The 17,831-nt window shown below is 48.6% G+C and overlaps 2 protein-coding genes across 17 annotated transcripts in view; both read left to right on the plus strand.

Moving 5' to 3' along the window:
• The first annotated feature begins 110 nt into the window (after positions 1 to 110).
• rnf6 (ring finger protein (C3H2C3 type) 6) lies at positions 111 to 5,129 on the plus strand. 2 transcript variants are annotated; one of them, XM_010890017.3, is made up of 4 exons: positions 111 to 258; positions 1,349 to 1,504; positions 1,753 to 1,875; positions 2,167 to 5,129. In XM_010890017.3, the coding sequence occupies exons 1-4, from the start codon at positions 138 to 140 to the stop codon at positions 4,065 to 4,067; spliced, it is 2,301 nt and encodes a 766-aa protein (XP_010888319.2). In that variant the 5' UTR covers positions 111 to 137; the 3' UTR covers positions 4,068 to 5,129. The 2 variants fall into 2 exon arrangements, with proteins under 2 accessions (XP_010888319.2, XP_010888320.2); XM_010890018.5 differs by lacking the exon at positions 111 to 258 and adding an exon at positions 279 to 745.
• A 1,106-nt stretch (positions 5,130 to 6,235) lies between these two features.
• The window catches only part of atp8a2 (ATPase phospholipid transporting 8A2), a 48,526-nt gene continuing 36,930 nt past the window's right edge, over positions 6,236 to 17,831 (plus strand). For 6 of the 15 annotated variants that reach the window (XR_004575063.1, XR_004575064.1, XM_029116255.2 and 3 more), the window contains exons 1-3: positions 6,237 to 6,598; positions 9,746 to 9,859; positions 15,235 to 15,412. Coding sequence is in view for 13 of the 15 variants with exons in the window: in XM_029116255.2 (XP_028972088.2) it covers positions 6,556 to 6,598; positions 9,746 to 9,859; positions 15,235 to 15,412 (335 nt within the window). In the remaining 2 variants the exon portion in view is untranslated. Of the gene's footprint in view, positions 6,599 to 8,377; positions 8,838 to 9,489; positions 9,606 to 9,745; positions 9,860 to 10,919; positions 12,369 to 13,999; positions 14,616 to 14,761; positions 14,847 to 15,234; positions 15,413 to 17,831 lie in introns of those variants that run through there. The other 9 variants (XM_034289314.1, XM_034289312.1, XM_029116256.2 and 6 more) reach the window with 9 other exon arrangements.

A 17,831-nucleotide genomic window follows, 5' to 3' on the forward strand; every position in this document is an offset into this window, starting at 1 on the left:
AGAGAGAGAGAGATCATTTATATATATTAACCTCATATCATATGTATCTTATCATATATATTTTATATATACACACACATTGATTAAAGCACTAGCCCTACACCCTTTACTGAAGGGTACGTTGGGTGGGAACTAATATGAGGGTTCTTGTGTTCGATCGGACGAAGAAAAGTGTTGCTCGGTTGGTCCCATCTTGGCTACATTGTAATCAGAGCGGAGAGGAAGGCAAACCCGTCCATATTACGGCTGCCGTGTCAGGTATAACAATGCCTCTAAATTACTTTGTCATCATTATTTACTTGAGCTAAAAATAATGTTTGGGTTAAGTATTGCATGCACCGTGTTTGTGTTTTGCGTGTCAAAATACAATGTCTTATTTATTAGCGACACCTTTCACCAGCAGATAGCTGTCGACAGCAACTAACAAATGCGTTGCGCATTCAAAATGACAGCTCGCGTCTTTGAAAGGCAATGTGAAACCAGCGCATAGGACTGAACAAGATTTTTTGAAGTTTGATACCTTTATATAATTATTGTAATGACTAGGTGACGATTCTTTGTCCTCCTTATAGTCCGCTTGTATGGAGCCCGACTTTTCTTTGTCATGTCCCTCCTCCGTAGCGCAATGTTTGGACTCTAGACGTGTCTGTGATCGTTCCTGGGTTGGTGATTGGTAGCTAGTAGGATGACACCGTCAGTTTTGTTGCTCCTCTCTCCTGCGTTCTACAACATGGCCTACTGTATGGTATGTTTTGTAGATACGGGGTTGTTTCACTAAATACCATGATTGTTACTGCGTTTATTGTCAATTATTTTAACTGTCTATTGCCCAGACATGTGTGAGAGTTGACATTAATGACGTTCGATGGAGGATTTCAAATTCATCCAAGGAGGTTAGCTCGCTAACGTTAGCTTTTGAAACTCGGAAGGTTAGGTTTTTGTAATGTCGGCTCAGCCGACCTCTTAACCACTGCATTTCTTATCCCCCGGCAAAATGGGTGGCTTTAATTTGTTGTACCAGTGCCACTGAACACGGTTTAATAGCTAATAACGGTCATCCTTTTTTAAATGTCACGTGACAATCGTAATGATCTGAGATTTTTCCTCCAGGGAATTGTATGATCCGTAAAAGGCTGTCTCTCATGTTTAGGTTTAGTCAATTGTGACGTGGAAGATGTTTATTTCACATATAGATAGTATCTGCCAATTATGTCTGATCAACACTCAGCTGCTGCACATGAATAAAGGATGAATGTATCACTATAGCAATCTCCAGATAAGACCCGTCTAGGTGTTCCAAGGTTCTGACAGCCCATCCACCCCTCACCCCCCACCCTGTGTACACCAGCGGTTTCCATGGTGATGGACCCTCCTGGCGGGCAAGACGAGCGGCGGCGTCAGGCAGAGCGTCTTCGAAGGGAGGAGGCCTACTATCACTTCATCAACGAGCTGAGCGAGGAGGAGTACCGCCTCATGAGAGACAGCAACCTGCTGGGCACACCTGGTGAGGGCAACCTAGAGAACATCAACTCCCTAGTACCCCCCCGAGGCAGGGCTGCCAAGCTCCAACCACCTGGGGTGGCCCTCAACAAGTAGCCTTCAACCGCTGCCTGAACCCGGCCCAATACAGTGAAACCTACTGATGCACTCTGATATATATATAATTGTAGACACACATACACACAGTGGTCTACCACAATGTGGTGATGCATTTGCCTCCGTTACCTAACAGCGAACATGTTTGTTTCTCAGGTGAAGTGACAGCGGAGGAGCTACGGCAACGCCTGGATGGTGCAAAGGAGCGTGTCTCGTCTCACCCCCGCGCGGACCCACGGCCACACAACATGGAGGCCGGAGAGGAGGAGGGGAACAGTGGTAAGGGAAGGGGGGGGGGGCCTGGGTGGAGATACGAAGAAGATGAAGCTAGGTGCGATATGAAGATGATGAAGCTAGGCGCCTCATGGGTTTCTTGGTGGTTTTTGAAGGGATTGATAGCTAAGGGATCTTTGTAATCCAGACGGATGTATTGGGTCTCAAGATTCATCGTGGTGTAGTTGCTAATAGTTTCTAGCTTTTATTATTGGCGAAACTGCAGAGGTGTGACTCATTTTCATTAGTATTATCATTGCTGACTCGGTTCAGTAACATGCTGCCGTGCCTGTGTAGGTGCCGCCGAGCCTGGAGCGGAGACGTCTAACGGCGACTCACTGCTGGAGTGGCTAAACACGTTCCGGCGCACCGGGAACGCCACGCGCAGCGGCCAGAGTGGCAACCAGACGTGGCGCGCCGTCAGCCGCACCAATCCCAACAGCGGGGAGTTCCGCTTCAGCCTGGAGATCAACATCAACCACGAGCAGCCGGAGCCTGGGGAGCACAGTGACGCACCCGACCCGCCAGAGCTGGCCCCTGGCCCCCCGCCGACCACCACGGCCCCCTCAGTGTCCATACGCGCCGCCCCCTCCGCTCGCCCCTCTCCCTACGCCCCTGCCCGGCCCTCGCCTTACCCTTCGCCTCGAGCCGCGCTGGGCAGGCGGGCTCAGACCCGGCGCACACGCAGCAGTACCACCGCCTCTCCTGTGACTCCTCCACCCCCGGCCGCGTCCCTGTCTCCCCCGACCGCTTTGAGGAGGAGCGCTGTAGCGCTGCACCTCCCACCGACCCCGATCCTTCCCACCCCCACTACCCTTCGGGATCCGAGCAACCCCACTGAGCTCCAACCCCCGAGCCGAGCATCCTCCCCGGGGGAGGGTCAGGAGGAGGGGGTGCCCAACCTGGACTGCCCCCGTGTACAGACACAGTCTGGCCTCCAGGGGGCGCCTGTGGGGCGTGAGCCGCGCGGCAGCAGGACTCGATCCCGCGGCCGAATTCGCAGGGCTGCCGCAGGGGGTGGAAATTCCTCCCGGTCGTCTAGGAGACGTAGCCGCTCCCCTCTTCAGAGGAACCCTCCCCCTAACTTGGCTGCCTCTCCCCCTGGCGGTGGGAGTGGGAATGACGGGTCTAATGATGGGCCCGTGGCCGAGGCAACCAGTGGAACTGCCTCTGTCTCCACAGAGACTGGTGAGTCTGTGTCAGAACCGGCCGTGCTAGTCGAGCCTGGACCGGAGGCTGGGGAGCAGGAGGGGGAGGCGCACGCGGCCGGGGCCACCGGAGGGGTGCGGCGCCACCCCACCATCATGCTGGACCTGCAGGTGCGTCGCATTCGGCCAGGGGAGAACCGGGACCGGGACAGCATCGCCAGTCGCACCCGCTCCCGGGCCCGCGCCGCCGAGAACACGGTCACCTTTGAGAGCGACAGCGGGGGCTTCCGCCGCACCATCTCCCGCTCAGAGCGGGCCGGGATCCGGACCTACGTCAGCACCATCCGGATCCCCCTGAGGAGGATCAGTGAGACGGGCCTGGGGGAGCCGAGCTCCACGGCGCTGCGCTCCATCCTCAGGCAGATCATGACCGGCTTCGGAGAGCTGAGCTCCCTCATGGAGACCGAGGCTGACTCTGAGACGGCCGGGGGCACTCCCGGTCACCAGGACTCGGCCGGACCCAACGCCAACGCCGCACAGACCTACCGTAGCCATGGCAACGAGAGTGGCACTGGGGCGGGAGGCCCGGCAGGAGGGGCGCAGACCGTGAGAGACGGGTTGGCAGGGGCTGAGGAGGAGGGGGGGGACCAGGGCAGGTTAGGCGGTAGCGGCGGAGGCGGAGTCCCTATGCCCAACGAGGGTCGGCCGACGAGCCGGGACACCAACAACCTGGTGGAGAACGGCACGCTGCCCATCCTGCGGCTGGCCCACTTCTTCCTGCTCAACGACGAGGAGGACGAGGAGCACCCGCGCGGCCTGGCCAAGGAGCAGATCGACAACCTGGCCACGCGCACCTACGGCCAAGCCAGCCTAGAGGGGGAGGTGGGGCGCGCCTGCAGCGTCTGCATCAACGAATACGCCCAAGGGAACAAGCTGCGGCGCCTACCCTGCGCCCATGAGTTCCACATCCACTGCATCGACCGCTGGCTCTCTGAGAACAACACCTGCCCCATCTGCAGGCAGCCCATCCTCCCCGCACACCACGACTGACCCTGCCCTGAACTCTGGGACAAAAAAAATTGAAAAAATAAACTGACTGCCTCCACCTCGCCCCCTGCTGGCTGAACTGAGTTGGAGGTGCCTGTACATAGCGCTTCAATGTTTTCATCTATCATTGAGATATCCATTGTGTTCAAGCTAAGAAATGGTAGAACTCAAAGCAGTGGCTTGGGGGAGAGAATTATAATGCAGAGAATTAACAAAGCTTTATTTTTTTAGACTTTATTTTCAGCACCTTTTTTGTTCTCTTGTTTTTTTTCTTATTGTCCTGGTTTTTTCTTCGGCCTCTCTGTCACAATGCTTCTGAGGTCCACGATTACAGACGGCACTTATGCTTAAAGAGCTACTATGGCCGGCCAGTGCTGATCAGTCTCACATTAACACTTCCACCTGATAGGCTGTGATGTTACCCGGTCACAAACAGGCCACAGCCGTCAGCATCTCCAGACTTGATTTGGTTGTGAATGTGTCATCGCCGGCTGTGTTTTACTGTTGAGAAGAGAAAGTCATCAGTCGCCCTTGCATTTTAAGCAAAAAGCAGGAAAACTATTTTAAGTAGAAGCCAATATTGGAATCTTCAATTTATTTTAAACCTCCATTGTCCCTTTTAAAGCATTTCACCATCTATACATTTCTTACAGCATTTGACATGAAAATTTTAGTACCTCAAGTCAGAAAAAAAAATCTAAAGCAAATCATAGGTGATTTAGCTGTTACTCTTGTTATAAGACTCTAATGTTATGGAGAGGCCAATAATGTGGCCAATAACATGAAGGGAGAAGGAAATGACCATTTTGCTTACTGTACTTAAATTTACAAAGTTCATAGTGTTGTTCTCAGTTATTTACTCCTGGGCATTGAAGATCATTTAATCTGTTGGGAAAAGGAGAGTGCCTGCTTTGAAGTATTCTCTCCCCCCTAATCCCTCGTCTCCTCGAGATAGCCCACACCACTCCTCCAATCAAAAGGAGTTCATCGTCCCCTATTCCACTCCACATCTGTGTTTAAAGCACCTGCTCTAATAAAACCTGCCTTTCATGGGCTGACTTGTCACCTAAGTATCCTTGTTTGAAACCTAAAAGGACTGAATAGGTGAAAGCAAAATGGTGGATGCTTCACTCAGCCATTTTCTATTCCATCCTATCAGATCAGTGAACACAGAAGATTTCTTCCTACATTAGCCTGGCCTAGATCTCCATTGGCCCCCCCCCTGCATGCTGTAACACCCTGTCACCACCAGGGGCAGTGTTTACATCCACAGTCCGACGTGGTGGGAAAGCGGAGGCCGCTGATTTTTGTGCCCAGTAGGGCAAGGGGTTTCTGTGTTTGTCATCCCGACTTGGTTTCTTGCGGACCCATGAGATGGGTGTGACGCAGGAGATGTTGCTCATTCTATACTGAAGAAAATGTGGTGTGTGCATTCTGGAGCTATGAGTGTTATGAATAACAGTGCGTGTTTGGGGTGGGTGGGTGCGTGCGTGCGTGTGTTAGAACTGAAGGAAGTGACAAAACAGAATGTCCTAATATGATTCTAGAGACGCATCAGTCAGTTGCCTGAATGTTAATCTGAAGGCAGAGTGGGAGGGTCTATGGCCACCGAATTTAGAAATTAATATTTATTCTGTTCCTATTTAATGAGTTTAAAAAACAACCTTTGAGATATTGAATATGTATTATGTTATGTGATGAGATAAAATGTTAAGATTAATATGTATTCTGTTACTATGTAATAAAAATAAACACATGGGTTTTCTTCTCTGCTCCTTAACAATGGAATTAAATATAGCTTTGTTATGCCTGAAGTTTTGTGCTCTGTTTATTTGCTTCCCACTGGGGGTTTGGGTTCCTCCCACGGGACCCTCGTCTGGCCCCATGTCTCCTTTACTGAAAAACAACCAGGACTGAAGGATACCGTACGTTGAGTGTGATTAGATGAATATAATATTGTTCCAAGAGCTGGCTCTTGATTTTTTAGATTAAACAGGCCTGGGGTTTAAATGTGACGAATGGGACAAAAAATAGCGAGTTAATTCCAATTTAGTGCTATGTCATATTTCAAATGATCCATTTTGCCTACCTCAGCATTGCCCTCCGGCAGCCTTTGGCCCAACCCCTTTATGAATGACATGTTAGACAAAACACCTATGCCACAATCGTCTACATGAATGTCCAGTTGACGCAATGTAAATCAGGATAAAGGAACGAGATTCACGAGTACTTATGCAACGGATCAGCCTTTTGCTGAGCTAGGACGAGGCCGCGCACGCACACGCACACCAAACATATCCCCTCTGCGCGTCCTCGTCGCCACTGAGCTGACCCAACGCCGTTCCTCGTCTTACCGACCGAATATGATTCGTCTACCGGCAAACGCAGCCTTGTCCCGGGCTCACATTCTTCCGCTGTGTACGTAGGCCACGAGCATGCCATCGTCCCGGCCGACCTCTTCCAGTCCGACAGACACCCGCACAAGATCAGGATGTACTTCAACCGGCGATCGAAGAAGATCCACAGCGAGGGAGGTAAGCATGATCAGGGGGACGTTATGTACAGCTCCATGGGCAAATATAAAGGATTGATCTGGTAGGAAAATAAATATTGTGCCTGGCGAGGACGGATTCATGCTCTTGTTGACAATATGCGCTGTCTGTCTAATATATTATGCGCGTTATGTTATTGGTACTATAGCGAATTGGGGTGGCCTTGTTCTCAATGACTGCGGCACGGGTGCGGTGCAGCCTGGCGCTGTTTATCACGCCTGTCATACACAGTCAGTGCAAACAACCCGACCATTATTCTATTGGTACGGACAGTTGCTCTGCTCGGGATGGGGGCGCTGCGTTTTAACTGAACAAACGCATTGCCCAATGTGAAGTAAAAAAAAAAAACATTCGGGTGGATGGAGAGGAGGTTGTTGCAGACGTGCGTTTTGTCCGGTGTGCCAAATAAATCTAATGGAAATGTTTATATTTCCAAGAAAATGCCTTATTTCTTGGACGCTGGTATTCAAATTAGTCGTTCAGATAATTCCAAGCACGTTGGCCACAGTTCCGCACTGTGGGACGGCGGGCGTTATTTAACGCCAGTTGACGATTTAAAGGCCACGTGACTCTAAGTATTCTTACTCTAAGCTCCTCGCGGGAAGGCCATCTCACCTGTTGAGGTCACGCGGGCCTGGAGACAAGTCACATGAACACCGAATCTGGAAAATGTTATTTATGAAGAGAATAAATTGGCACTTAGGGCTACCAGTAGGCCTAAAATAGAGGAACAAAAGTAATGTTTGGTATTTTGTCCCTAAAAATGCACGACGCTTTTTGCTTTATGATCCATTGTTTATGATGACAGTTTACTACGCTCTTCACACATTACATAGTGAATGTGTTAATGGAAACCTACAGAAATCGACACAAGTCATGATTATTGACATTTCAACTGGGTCAGGGATTGAATGCCAGAGGAGCCGGTTTGCCAGTGAGGATGAGAACACCGTTTGTATGTTTGCCACTCTCCCTTTCTGGCTATGGGGGTATTGTCCTGGAAGAGGGACGCACGTGTTCAACCATGCGTGGCAAACTGCCCATAAGTGCATTGTGGGGCGGTTGTTTGTTTTTGCGAGTGACTGTGCTTTGCCTCCAGCTGTTTCCAGAAATATATATTGTAGGGCATATTGTCAGTATAGCTAGAGAAACAAAGTACAGACAACATCGCCAACTGGGCCAGGTCAACTGTCTGGCGTCTAAGAGAAGGGAAATGAGGAGGGGGTAGGTAGAGAGTGAACAGCATCGATTGTCACATCAGAGACTGAGACACACACACACACAGGATCGATATAGTTTCCATGCCTGGATATCTTTATTAACGATGCCACCAGTTAGTCCAGTTCATCAGGTAAACTCCAGGTAAAGCTGATATTGACTCAGAAATAGGTTGTCTGGACAGGATGTTGGTCAAGGCAGAAAGACATCACAGAACTGACATGCTGATATAGATCTAGTCACTGCAGGAATGGACAATTCAGATGCTGGAGTGCCAAAATACATCTGTTTTTTATCCTAGGCATTTCAATCAAGGAGTAATTTGAACCTGATTTATAAATAACTATATTGCTAGCAAATAACTAACAAGTAGACACAAAACCAGAAGTATTTTGGCCCACCTTAACCAAAGCCTTCCCCTGCTGTAGAAAGCATATTCTGTTAACCATTCTATTAGCCATCATTTTGGTTAAAAATACATCTTTCAAATGATTTTGCTCAGTGGGAAACAATCTGATGTAATTGGTCAAAAGACCAATTATTTAAGGAAATAAACACAGCCTCTTAAGCCATCTTTAAGGAGTTCCTGTGTCACACATGGCTGCTCAATGTGTTAATTTACTGTCTCATCTTTTCTCTGGCACCTCAGATCTTTCCCATAATCCCCCTGACCTCTTGGACCTCAGCCGTAATCACCTAGGCTGTCACAGCCACCGATGTGTCACACACTGATTACCCACTGATGTGTTTTAAACACAGGCATGTCATGTATTTACACACACACACACACACACACACTGTGGAAGGTGTGAAGAAAGAGAGACTCTCAACCATGTGCTTAGTGTCCCAAAGTACAAAAGTCCCATAGGTCATTTAGATAGGGTGTTCCCTAGCTTACCTGCCCAGGGAGACCACACTCTGCTCTGTGACCCCGGCTGCTCGTAGCACCACCGACAAGGCTTTTCTGCAAATGGACCTGTGCTAATCCAGGTGTGAAATCCAGGTAGGTGTTCCGACCTGTGTATTGTTCAGGTGACGTTGTGCAACTGTGGCGTGGGTTAACCGTCTCTGATCAAAGTACTTATGGACTGTGACGGACAGAGTGTTTAGAACTAGTTCTTATATTTTAAAACAAACAGCGACATATATGATGTTCACAGTTCTTCACTTTGTGTTGGTCGACCTCACTGTTCCATGTGTGTGGTCCCTAGGTCAGAGTAACGTGTTTACCGCGAATGAAGATAACTTGAGAAATCAGGCGGGCTGTCTGTCTGTCTGTCTGAGATGGGTCTGTTCTGGAGGCAGATAGGGCCTGGTTGTTATGGCTGCTAGGTTGTCGAGGTTTCTGTTTTTTAATGAATGAATGGCCTCTGTGGATTGAAGAGGTATTGGCCGGGTGAGCCTTGGAAATGGAACTTATGAGCTGTACAAAAGCTTCAGAGGGCAGTAAGACCCGTAGGCCACCGGGGCGCGCTGTTGCGCAGCTTTCACGGGTGCCGAGACCATCACGAAGGCCATCCCGTAGTCGCGTACATTCACAAGCATTTAAAAAACTAGCTGCATCAGGGACACAGAAAACCCACTGCAAATTCCTCCTGAGACTTGTATGAACAAGCCCTACAATAATCACAACAAACGTGTGCTCTGTACGGTAGCCATAACAGGGTGCTGGGGACTGCACAGTCTCACAGCTTACCAAAACAAGCGCGCCGTCGGAACCTTCCGGCGTCCTCGCTATCAGATGTTGGGGGTGACTGTCTGTTGTGTTCAGGTATGATGACCATGAACCTGGCACAAACCGAGTCACTTTTAAAATACAGTCGAGGCACTGCGTTACTGACTGTCTGTCTTGTGTTGTTCTCTCCCATCTGGCGGCCTACTCCTCTGCTCCTGATCTTTGCCCACCCCCAGAGCAGTTAGTGTTGACCCCCATTAGGCAGGAGGAGTCCCCTGACAACCTGGACCCAGAGCTGGGCGTCGGCGTGGCTGTCATGCGCTCCCGCCTTGCTGACAGGTTTGACAAAAGTGAGTCTCGTCTTACAAATGGTGCCCCTCCCCCCCTCCCCCCTCCCCCGCGCGCCACTGCTTGGAGTTCACTGGTGCATGCAGCCATCTGGAATAATAGCCTGTAATGACTGGGGGCAGAGGTCCTGGACTGAGAGGCGCAACGCTGTTCACCACTGGATCGCAGTCATCCGGTCTTGACCGTCACTGCATGCGCTTGGAGTGAATGCGCCTGAGTAGCACACATGCATACACCACACACCAGCTGCACTGACCAGCACGTATCCACTCCGCGAGATCCAGTGCACGTATTGACTAACACACACACACACACACACACGCACACACACACACAAGCACACACACACACACAAGCACACACACACTAGCACACACACCCACAAGCACACACACACACAAGCACACACACACAAGCACACACACACACACGCACACACACACACAAGCACACACACACACGCACACACACACGCACACACACACACACACAAGCACACGTTCACAGTGCACATAGACAAAACAGGAAACGCAAACAAAAACCGGGGCGTTCGAGAAGGCTTGTGAATATTACACGCGTGCGTTAGGTCTCCTCCAGGGATATGAACACAGCATGCCCCCCCCCCCCCCCCCGGCTTCATTCACACAGACGCACGCATGTGTTCAGGTTCAGAACAGGCGCTGGGCATTGACTGCTGGCTTTGCGGAGAGGATGAACGGGGTCAGTAAACCGCATGTCGGCCCATCGCACGTCTACATGCATTGCTGCTTTAACATGGTGCTCTACTACGTGGGCAGTGTAACTGTTTGTGAGTGTGTGTCTAGGAGGTAATGTGGGTGGGGTGGGTGGGGTGGGGGTGTCAAGTGTGGGTATCCATGCGTGAGGAGTACACCTTCGGCCTCTTAGATTAACAGTGTATGGATTAGTTGAGCTTTCCCAGTTGCCTAACGAAATTCGGTGAGCTGTTTTAGGGTTAAAACAAAATGGGAAAGTTCTGGGGAGGCCAGAGGAGAGGTTTGGGAAACCCAGCAAAACTGTATCCGTTGGCTGCCGTAGCAACCAGCAGAACATCAGGTGAACCTTGACCAGGAAGCAGAAGAACTGGTTAGAGGGGTCAGTTCGGGGACAGTGGTTGCCATGGTCGGCCAGTTAGGCAACACTCTTTGTGATTTCCTAATCAGGACTGCGAAATACATGAACGAGCAAAGAGTAAATTGGGAAAGGACTGATTTACTAGAAAATGCAGCTTCTGGGGGTCTAGAATTAAAGCTGTCGAGTGTGTTGTTAGTGTGTGTTGTGTTTTCATCCATACAACTGTGTAAAACGGTCAACCTTGTCGCACAGATAGTTCTAGTCCTTCTTCTGGTTTTGACTGAGCATCTCTTTGCGACGCTCAATAGACAATCAATAGACAGCACAATGGCGATGTTCAATACCGCTTACAACACAAAGGTCAGGGTTGAGCTAATTGCTGCTGTACAATAGGCGCTGAGGGAGCAGCAATGGTCGTGGCTGACGGCCGAGTTGTCTGCTGAAATAAGGCACCGGTCATACCACCCTGAGTTGGGGGGGATTAATTATGCAGCCTTCCTCTTTCCATTATTCAGATCCCAGCCTTGTTTTGAGGCGGTGATCGGTTGGCACAGAGCCAGGTGACACCGGGCCAGGTGAAAGGTTGGTCCGGGGGGCCATGTAGTGACCTAGGTGGGTCAAAGGGTCAAGCCGGGGCAGAACTGAGTTACTGAGCATTGAGATTCCGTGTGATGACCATGGTAGTATAGAGAGTTGGCCTAGTGGGGTCTGATTCAGAGACAAGGCGCTACCTGCACACATGTGGCTATATTTGTTGTTGATTGCATGTGAATATATGAAGTTATTTGTTGTTGATTGCATGTGATTATAACAAGGTTATTTGTTGTTGATTGCATGTGATTATAACAAGGTTATTGATGTTTTACTGGTCCTAATAGCCTCAGCTCATTTGTTTTTAGGTAAGGCATTTCTCATTGGTGTTGGTTTGTTTTTCTCACCCCGAGTGAAAGTGTATTTGGAGGGAGTTTGACCAATGCGCTTTCTTAGTTTCATTTTGTAAATGTTTATCAAACTTTTCTCCCCTTCCAATTTTATATTTTCCAAATTGCGATTATGGCCCTGTAGACGCAGCTCCACGGCAGGCGTGGAGAAAGTGGAAGCTGAAGACATGTCCTAACATGAACAACTCGTCAAGCCATACTACTTATTGTCACACTTCCTGAACCAGAGCGTTTTCCGTGGCTCATGGAGGCGTTTCCGGACCTACTATAAGAGCTCGCTAGGGCACGACAAGACGAGGCAGTCCTTTCTGACAACCACCCACCCGGCGCGGGCTTCAAAACGTTACCAGATCTCCTCGGCATAGCTGCTGTTAAGCGCTAACTCGCTCTTTCGTGTCGAGCCGTCTACGCCGGCAGCCGTCACAACGCCTGGACACGTTCTAAATAGGCCGGTCTGGTTTCCACTGCAGAGGGTCAGGTTGGTACCACAAAATAAAATGGAAAAAACGCGAACATTCCACCTCTGCGTTCAGGGGCGCTGGTCACATGACTGCCCACAGAGGGGGGTAGCTGCTGAGTCACCCGGCGGAATGTCAGTAATGCGCTACGGCGATGAAGATGCTCCTGCTTCGAGTCCATCAGGGAGGAGGAACACAGGGTCATTGATCTGGCCGGGGGATAAATCAGAGCTGTAGCAGGCTGCTGAGACTGACATTATTGACCTGTTAGGAATGAAAGGCAGAGGAGTGGGATGAGGCAGGTAGAGTGCTGGTGCATGGTAACAGTAGTGGCGGACATGAAAGAGGCAGGTAGGGATTGTGGGAGACGTGGAGTGGGGGCATGGAGGGGAGGAGGGAGTGTGAAGAGCAGTGGCCTCTCCAGCTTCCCGGCTGCACTGCCATAGGCCAATGTAGATGCATATTGAATGGTCGGATCGCAATGACAGGGCGCTTTTGGAGTGGGAAGGATTACACGAACAAGTGAAACTAGGGAGGAGATAATGGTGGTGACAGGAAAGAGAAGAATTGAAACAAATCATGTAAACCTGCCTTTCTCCACTCCGTCGCCTGTCACCTCAGCACAACCTCCAAGTGCACCGCAACCAGTCCTTCATACCAGTGGTTTTCAACTGGTTTCGTCTTGGACACCTAAAAGTAACAAATAGTTCTCAGTCCTGACCTCATAATTTTTGGCATTACATTTATATTTCTTGGGAATGCTGAGGAAGAATGTTGGTAAACAAAATATGCTAAAAAGTGCTTTTAATTTTTTTAAAATAATTAATATATGTTATATTATGTGTGTCATTTCTATTTACTTTCTACATGTAATTAGTTCTTCGAAATCTAGACAGAAGTATTTTTACATTAATAATAAACACCCACGTTTGCATTTTTACCCAGACCATTTAAATCCTTCCATAGCCCAAATTGGGGTGGCAAACCACCAGTTGGGAACCACTGTTTTACCAAGTCTCCTACAAGTTGTTAGCTAGTGGAGCGCATTGGACCGTTGGTTACTAGGTTATAACACGGAGCGGACAGGCACAGTAATCAGTCTGCCAATATTACCTTTGACCCCATCCAACTCCTGTGTGACGTCAGATTCTGGGGTGCGCCAGTCTGGCCCTGCGTGTTTGTTTTTCGCCAGACCGGCTCTCCCACTCGTGATTCAGCTCGTCCCAAGGCTGTGTGCTCACTTCATGTTCCATCCTACGTGCTGGATGCTTACCCGATCTGCCTGACAACACCTCCCTTTGAACTGCACTCCTCCTGAACATGTGTACCTGTTTCCATGTTGGTGGAAAACAGAAGGCGCATTAATATTTACGGTGCCGGTGCCTTTAATGACCATCTGCTCTGCTTTCAGCCGGGTCATTTCAGCCTCGTCACCTCACAGGTTATCCTGAAATAACATTGGGATGTCACTGGAATAAAATGTACAGTTTTAAACTCTGACTTCCCCTTGATGTTAAACGTGGGTCTGTCGACAGGCTTCTCTGCAGAAATTATCACCCACTGGAACTGATTCAATAGAGCGAACTTGACCCTACACAGCTTTTCCATCTCATATTATTTTTCTGAATTATTGATGGGGTAATGGTGACTGGTGTTTTCATTTCCCTCTTTGTAGGAATTGACTGCCAATTGCACTGCTGAGTGAGGTTTTGGGTAGAACCTGAATGATCAGAAACTGAGCTGTAGTGAGGCCACGATAGCATCCTGTACAGTAAATGTAGTGCCTGAACCTCACGTGGCCCCAGAAAACAGTGTGGGAAACTGAGGAAGGTGATCTCTTGACAGATGATGCATCCTCTTACACATGTAATTGAAACTGGTAATCCGACCCTGCAGTGTCAAACCGCATACAATACAAGCCCAGAGTTGTTGACAGCCGCCTCGGGGTTACTGTCCCTTTAAATGCCAAGTCCCCAGCTCGCGCTCTGATAGGAACACGGAGGCCAAAGCTCCACGGGAGACTGGGCCGTTGTGTCTGAGGCTTGGAGCATCATCTGATCCGCGGTCCGGAGATTATTTTTAAATTAAGAAAGCCTTCTCTAGACCGGTAAAAACGGCCCGATGAAACGTGGGCGACGGAGGTCTATGGACTTGTGCTATTCTTACAACCAGGAGTCGGGCGCTTCACTTAGAGCGAAGCAGAGGGAGAGGAGACGAGTGACGGGCGGGCTCCATCTGTCCTCGCCGGGGTTCGTTGTGCCAGCTGGGTAAACTATTTCGTAAAGTCCAGGACTGCTTGCCTCTCTCTCCCCTCCATTATTTAGCGCAGCCTGATGTAAAATGTTCCCCCGACTCTCCGTGGGTGTGCGAGTCGTGCTGATCGCAGCTTTGTCTTGATTTTTTTTATTACCAGACAACGACAAAGGAGGAGGGACCAGTGAGACGGTGTAAAGGCTGAGAGAATCTTGCAGCTCGGGTACTCCTTAGTGATAACGCAGGTGCACTGCGCGGACGTATGGCGACTTATTTAAGTCCCCTTTTAGATAAACAAATACACAAGGTTTCGGCGCCGATAAAGGAGTCAAACTCACGGTGTTTGTTAGACTATTGTGCATCCCTCAGCAAATTCTATACAGGGGTCCCGTGGGCGTCGAGCGGCCTGTGTGTGTGTGTGTGTGTGTGTATTGGTGATGGAGCTGTAGCGTCGAGCGAGGCGAGAGCGGACTAAAAGAAAAGCGGCTGTTTAGAATCGAGGGGGGACGTCATTGACATCGACCACCGGCTTACATCAGTATATAGAAGCCCTACCTGATTCTGCCCTACACTTTTGAACTGTAAACCACGTTTCTTATGTCTCTCCCTGTCTCCCACACACACTTACCCTAGCCTCGCCTCTCTCCCATCAATCGAACGGTGCAGGACCTTCTTGCTCGTCCGCCGGCTACCGCAAGGCAGATGATGAGATGTCCGGGACTACATCGCAGGCGGAGACCGTAGATGCCACGGCGCGGACTATTTTGCTCAACCAACCCCAGAACACCAAGTTCTGTGACAATCATGTCAGGTAGGATTTCGCCTGCCTGAAGCATCTTTCATTATTATCAAGACACACAGATTTGAGGTTAGCTACCTTTTCCAGACTACTATGATCTCACATTTAAATTGTTTTCAAGTCTAAATGTCTTATTATTGAACGACCTAAGGAGATAACAGACCATGAATTTATCAATAACTTATACTGAAAAAGTATCACAACCAACACAACAGTAAAAATTAACTTCGAGGTTTGAGGATAACATTTAAATGTTGTTGTTTTCAAATTCCAATGTTTAGTGGGTCTGAGGAAAGTACTTAACAAGAGCATTAACAATTTTTAATCAATACTACCTCATAAATTTTTTAAGTAGCACTCACAGTAAATACAGAGATTGAGGTAGAGACATTAATAGAATCTCCTCAGGTTGAAATTGGCAGGCTACTTGAGCATTGTGAGTAGAAAGTAATAGTTTCCCTTGACATAGAGAATGGAAAGCCAAATGTAATAGCATATTTAATTAAAGCTGCAATCAACATTTTGGGGTTTCAGCAGTGTACCTACAGTGCCATTATCGAGGCATATTAGACATTTCCACATATTTAGCTCATTCTGGACTTAGCTCAGTTTCCAAAACAAAAAAAACAAACAATGAAAACATCAGTCTGTACGGAGAAGATGAAAGAAACTAACCTCTCTCAACACATTTTACTAAGGTTACCCAATTTCCATGTACCGGCCGTCCGGTTGAAAGGGAAAACATTTTTTGTGTACTTTCTTTGGGTTTTTGGTTGTGCACAGAGTAATTTGGTATGTGTGGTTGTCTGCCCTGCTTGTTAGCAGAGCTGCTCTGTAAATTGACAACATCTAAAACTAGTTGCTGAACGCTGCGGCGGTCGTGTGTTCCTCTGACGTGGGCAGGGTTGAGGTCAGGTCCCAGACGGGAATCTGCATCCGTTGGGAATTTAATCAACACATCTGCAGCTGTTAGCCGCTTATTCAGCGGTGGCGACGACACTATTGGTGTTAAAGGGGAAATAATACCGTTTTTAACTGTGCTACTAAGATAGAAACAAGCAAGAATGACCAGTAGACATCTGCATTTAACGTTTTCAGTTAATGTTTCAAATGATCTGAGTAACTAAAATATTCCCCGTTTAAACATTCTTGCTGGTCTGTCTACCAGTTTGCACTGGCTTGTAATCCTGCACTCAGTTTAGACACTCGCAGTACTATCCTTCCCAACCTAAACCACCCTGGGCTAGCTAGTACTATTCCAGTCAGTACTATCCTTCCCAACCTAAACCACCCTGGGCTAGCTAGTACTATTCCAGTCAGTACTATCCTTCCCAACCTAAACCACCCTGGGCTAGCTAGTACTATTCCAGTCAGTACTATTCTTCCCACCCTAAACCACCCTGGGCTAGCTAGTACTATTCCAGTCAGTACTATCCTTCCCACCCTAAACCACCCTGGGCTAGCTAGTACTATTCCAGTCAGTACTATCCTTCCCACCCTAAACCACCCTGGGCTAGCTAGTACTATTCCAGTCTCGTTCGGTAAGGCAAGACAAGGAGGAGAAGTCGTGTTATTGTTTATAGGAAGGAGCACCATTTTAAGTAGGGTAGCAAAGAAGACAAGGTAGAATACAAACCGGTAGTACTATGCTGTGGTTCATCGTAACTCCACCTTTGTTTTACATATCTATATTTGGATTGTCACGTAATGCTTGGATAGAAATAGATTTGATAGAATAGGTATAATTTTCTCAATTCCTTAAATCAAAGAATCTGTCTCCTGTCTGCAACATTTAGGATGTTTTGCCCGTAGATATCAGTACTGCTATATATCTTGGGCCCTAAAACTACGCCCTTCTGCCTTTTTTTGCACTGACCAGCGCCTATTTAATCCATCAGATACCAGTTATGTGGATAAAAGCCTGTTGTTTGGTGGTAAACACAACTTTATCGATCAGGGTTTACAGTCAGGCGATTATATTCGGCTCTAAAAGGGACCTATTTAAGGTCCGTTAATGGGATTAGGCGGGCCTTCTGAAATTCGTTTTATTGGATCACCAGGCGTGTCCTAGCCTCTGATTGGACAGTCTGGCTCTGTATACATGCCCTTCAATGTCCCGACGTTCCTAAACGACATTAGTTCAGGTTTTAGTGCTTTGTTGCTCCTATTGATTCACCCGAGATTCAATTCCTATAACTCTTATCCCCTATATTACTGGCATATTCCATTTCTTCTTCCCCCCCATCATGTTTTATTCACAACATTGTTTCCCAGGATCCCTGTGCATTAGTGCATATCTGGTCCACTTGCCAATCACGTAGTGGCCAGAGCAACGATGCCGAGGTCCAGATCCTGGGAAACAATGACCCACAGACACTTGCCGGATTCCCTAGCGGTTAGGATTCGCGGGAAAGGCCAGAATGACCATTGA

The sequence above is a fragment of the Esox lucius genome, chromosome 21, assembly GCF_011004845.1.
Source record: "Esox lucius isolate fEsoLuc1 chromosome 21, fEsoLuc1.pri, whole genome shotgun sequence".
NCBI classification, from domain to species: domain Eukaryota; kingdom Metazoa; phylum Chordata; class Actinopteri; order Esociformes; family Esocidae; genus Esox; species Esox lucius.

What these genes read in the sequence shown, in the direction of transcription:
- rnf6 (XM_010890017.3), top strand. Translation starts at nt 138, where the DNA reads ATGAGGGTTCTTGTGTTCGATCGGACGAAGAAAAGTGTTGCTCGGTTG. An exon ending in CAACCTGCTGGGCACACCTG is followed by an intron (nt 1,505 to 1,752) that starts GTGAGGGCAACC and finishes TTTGTTTCTCAG; the next exon opens with GTGAAGTGACAGCGGAGGAG. An exon ending in AGAGGAGGAGGGGAACAGTG is followed by an intron (nt 1,876 to 2,166) that starts GTAAGGGAAGGG and finishes GTGCCTGTGTAG; the next exon opens with GTGCCGCCGAGCCTGGAGCG.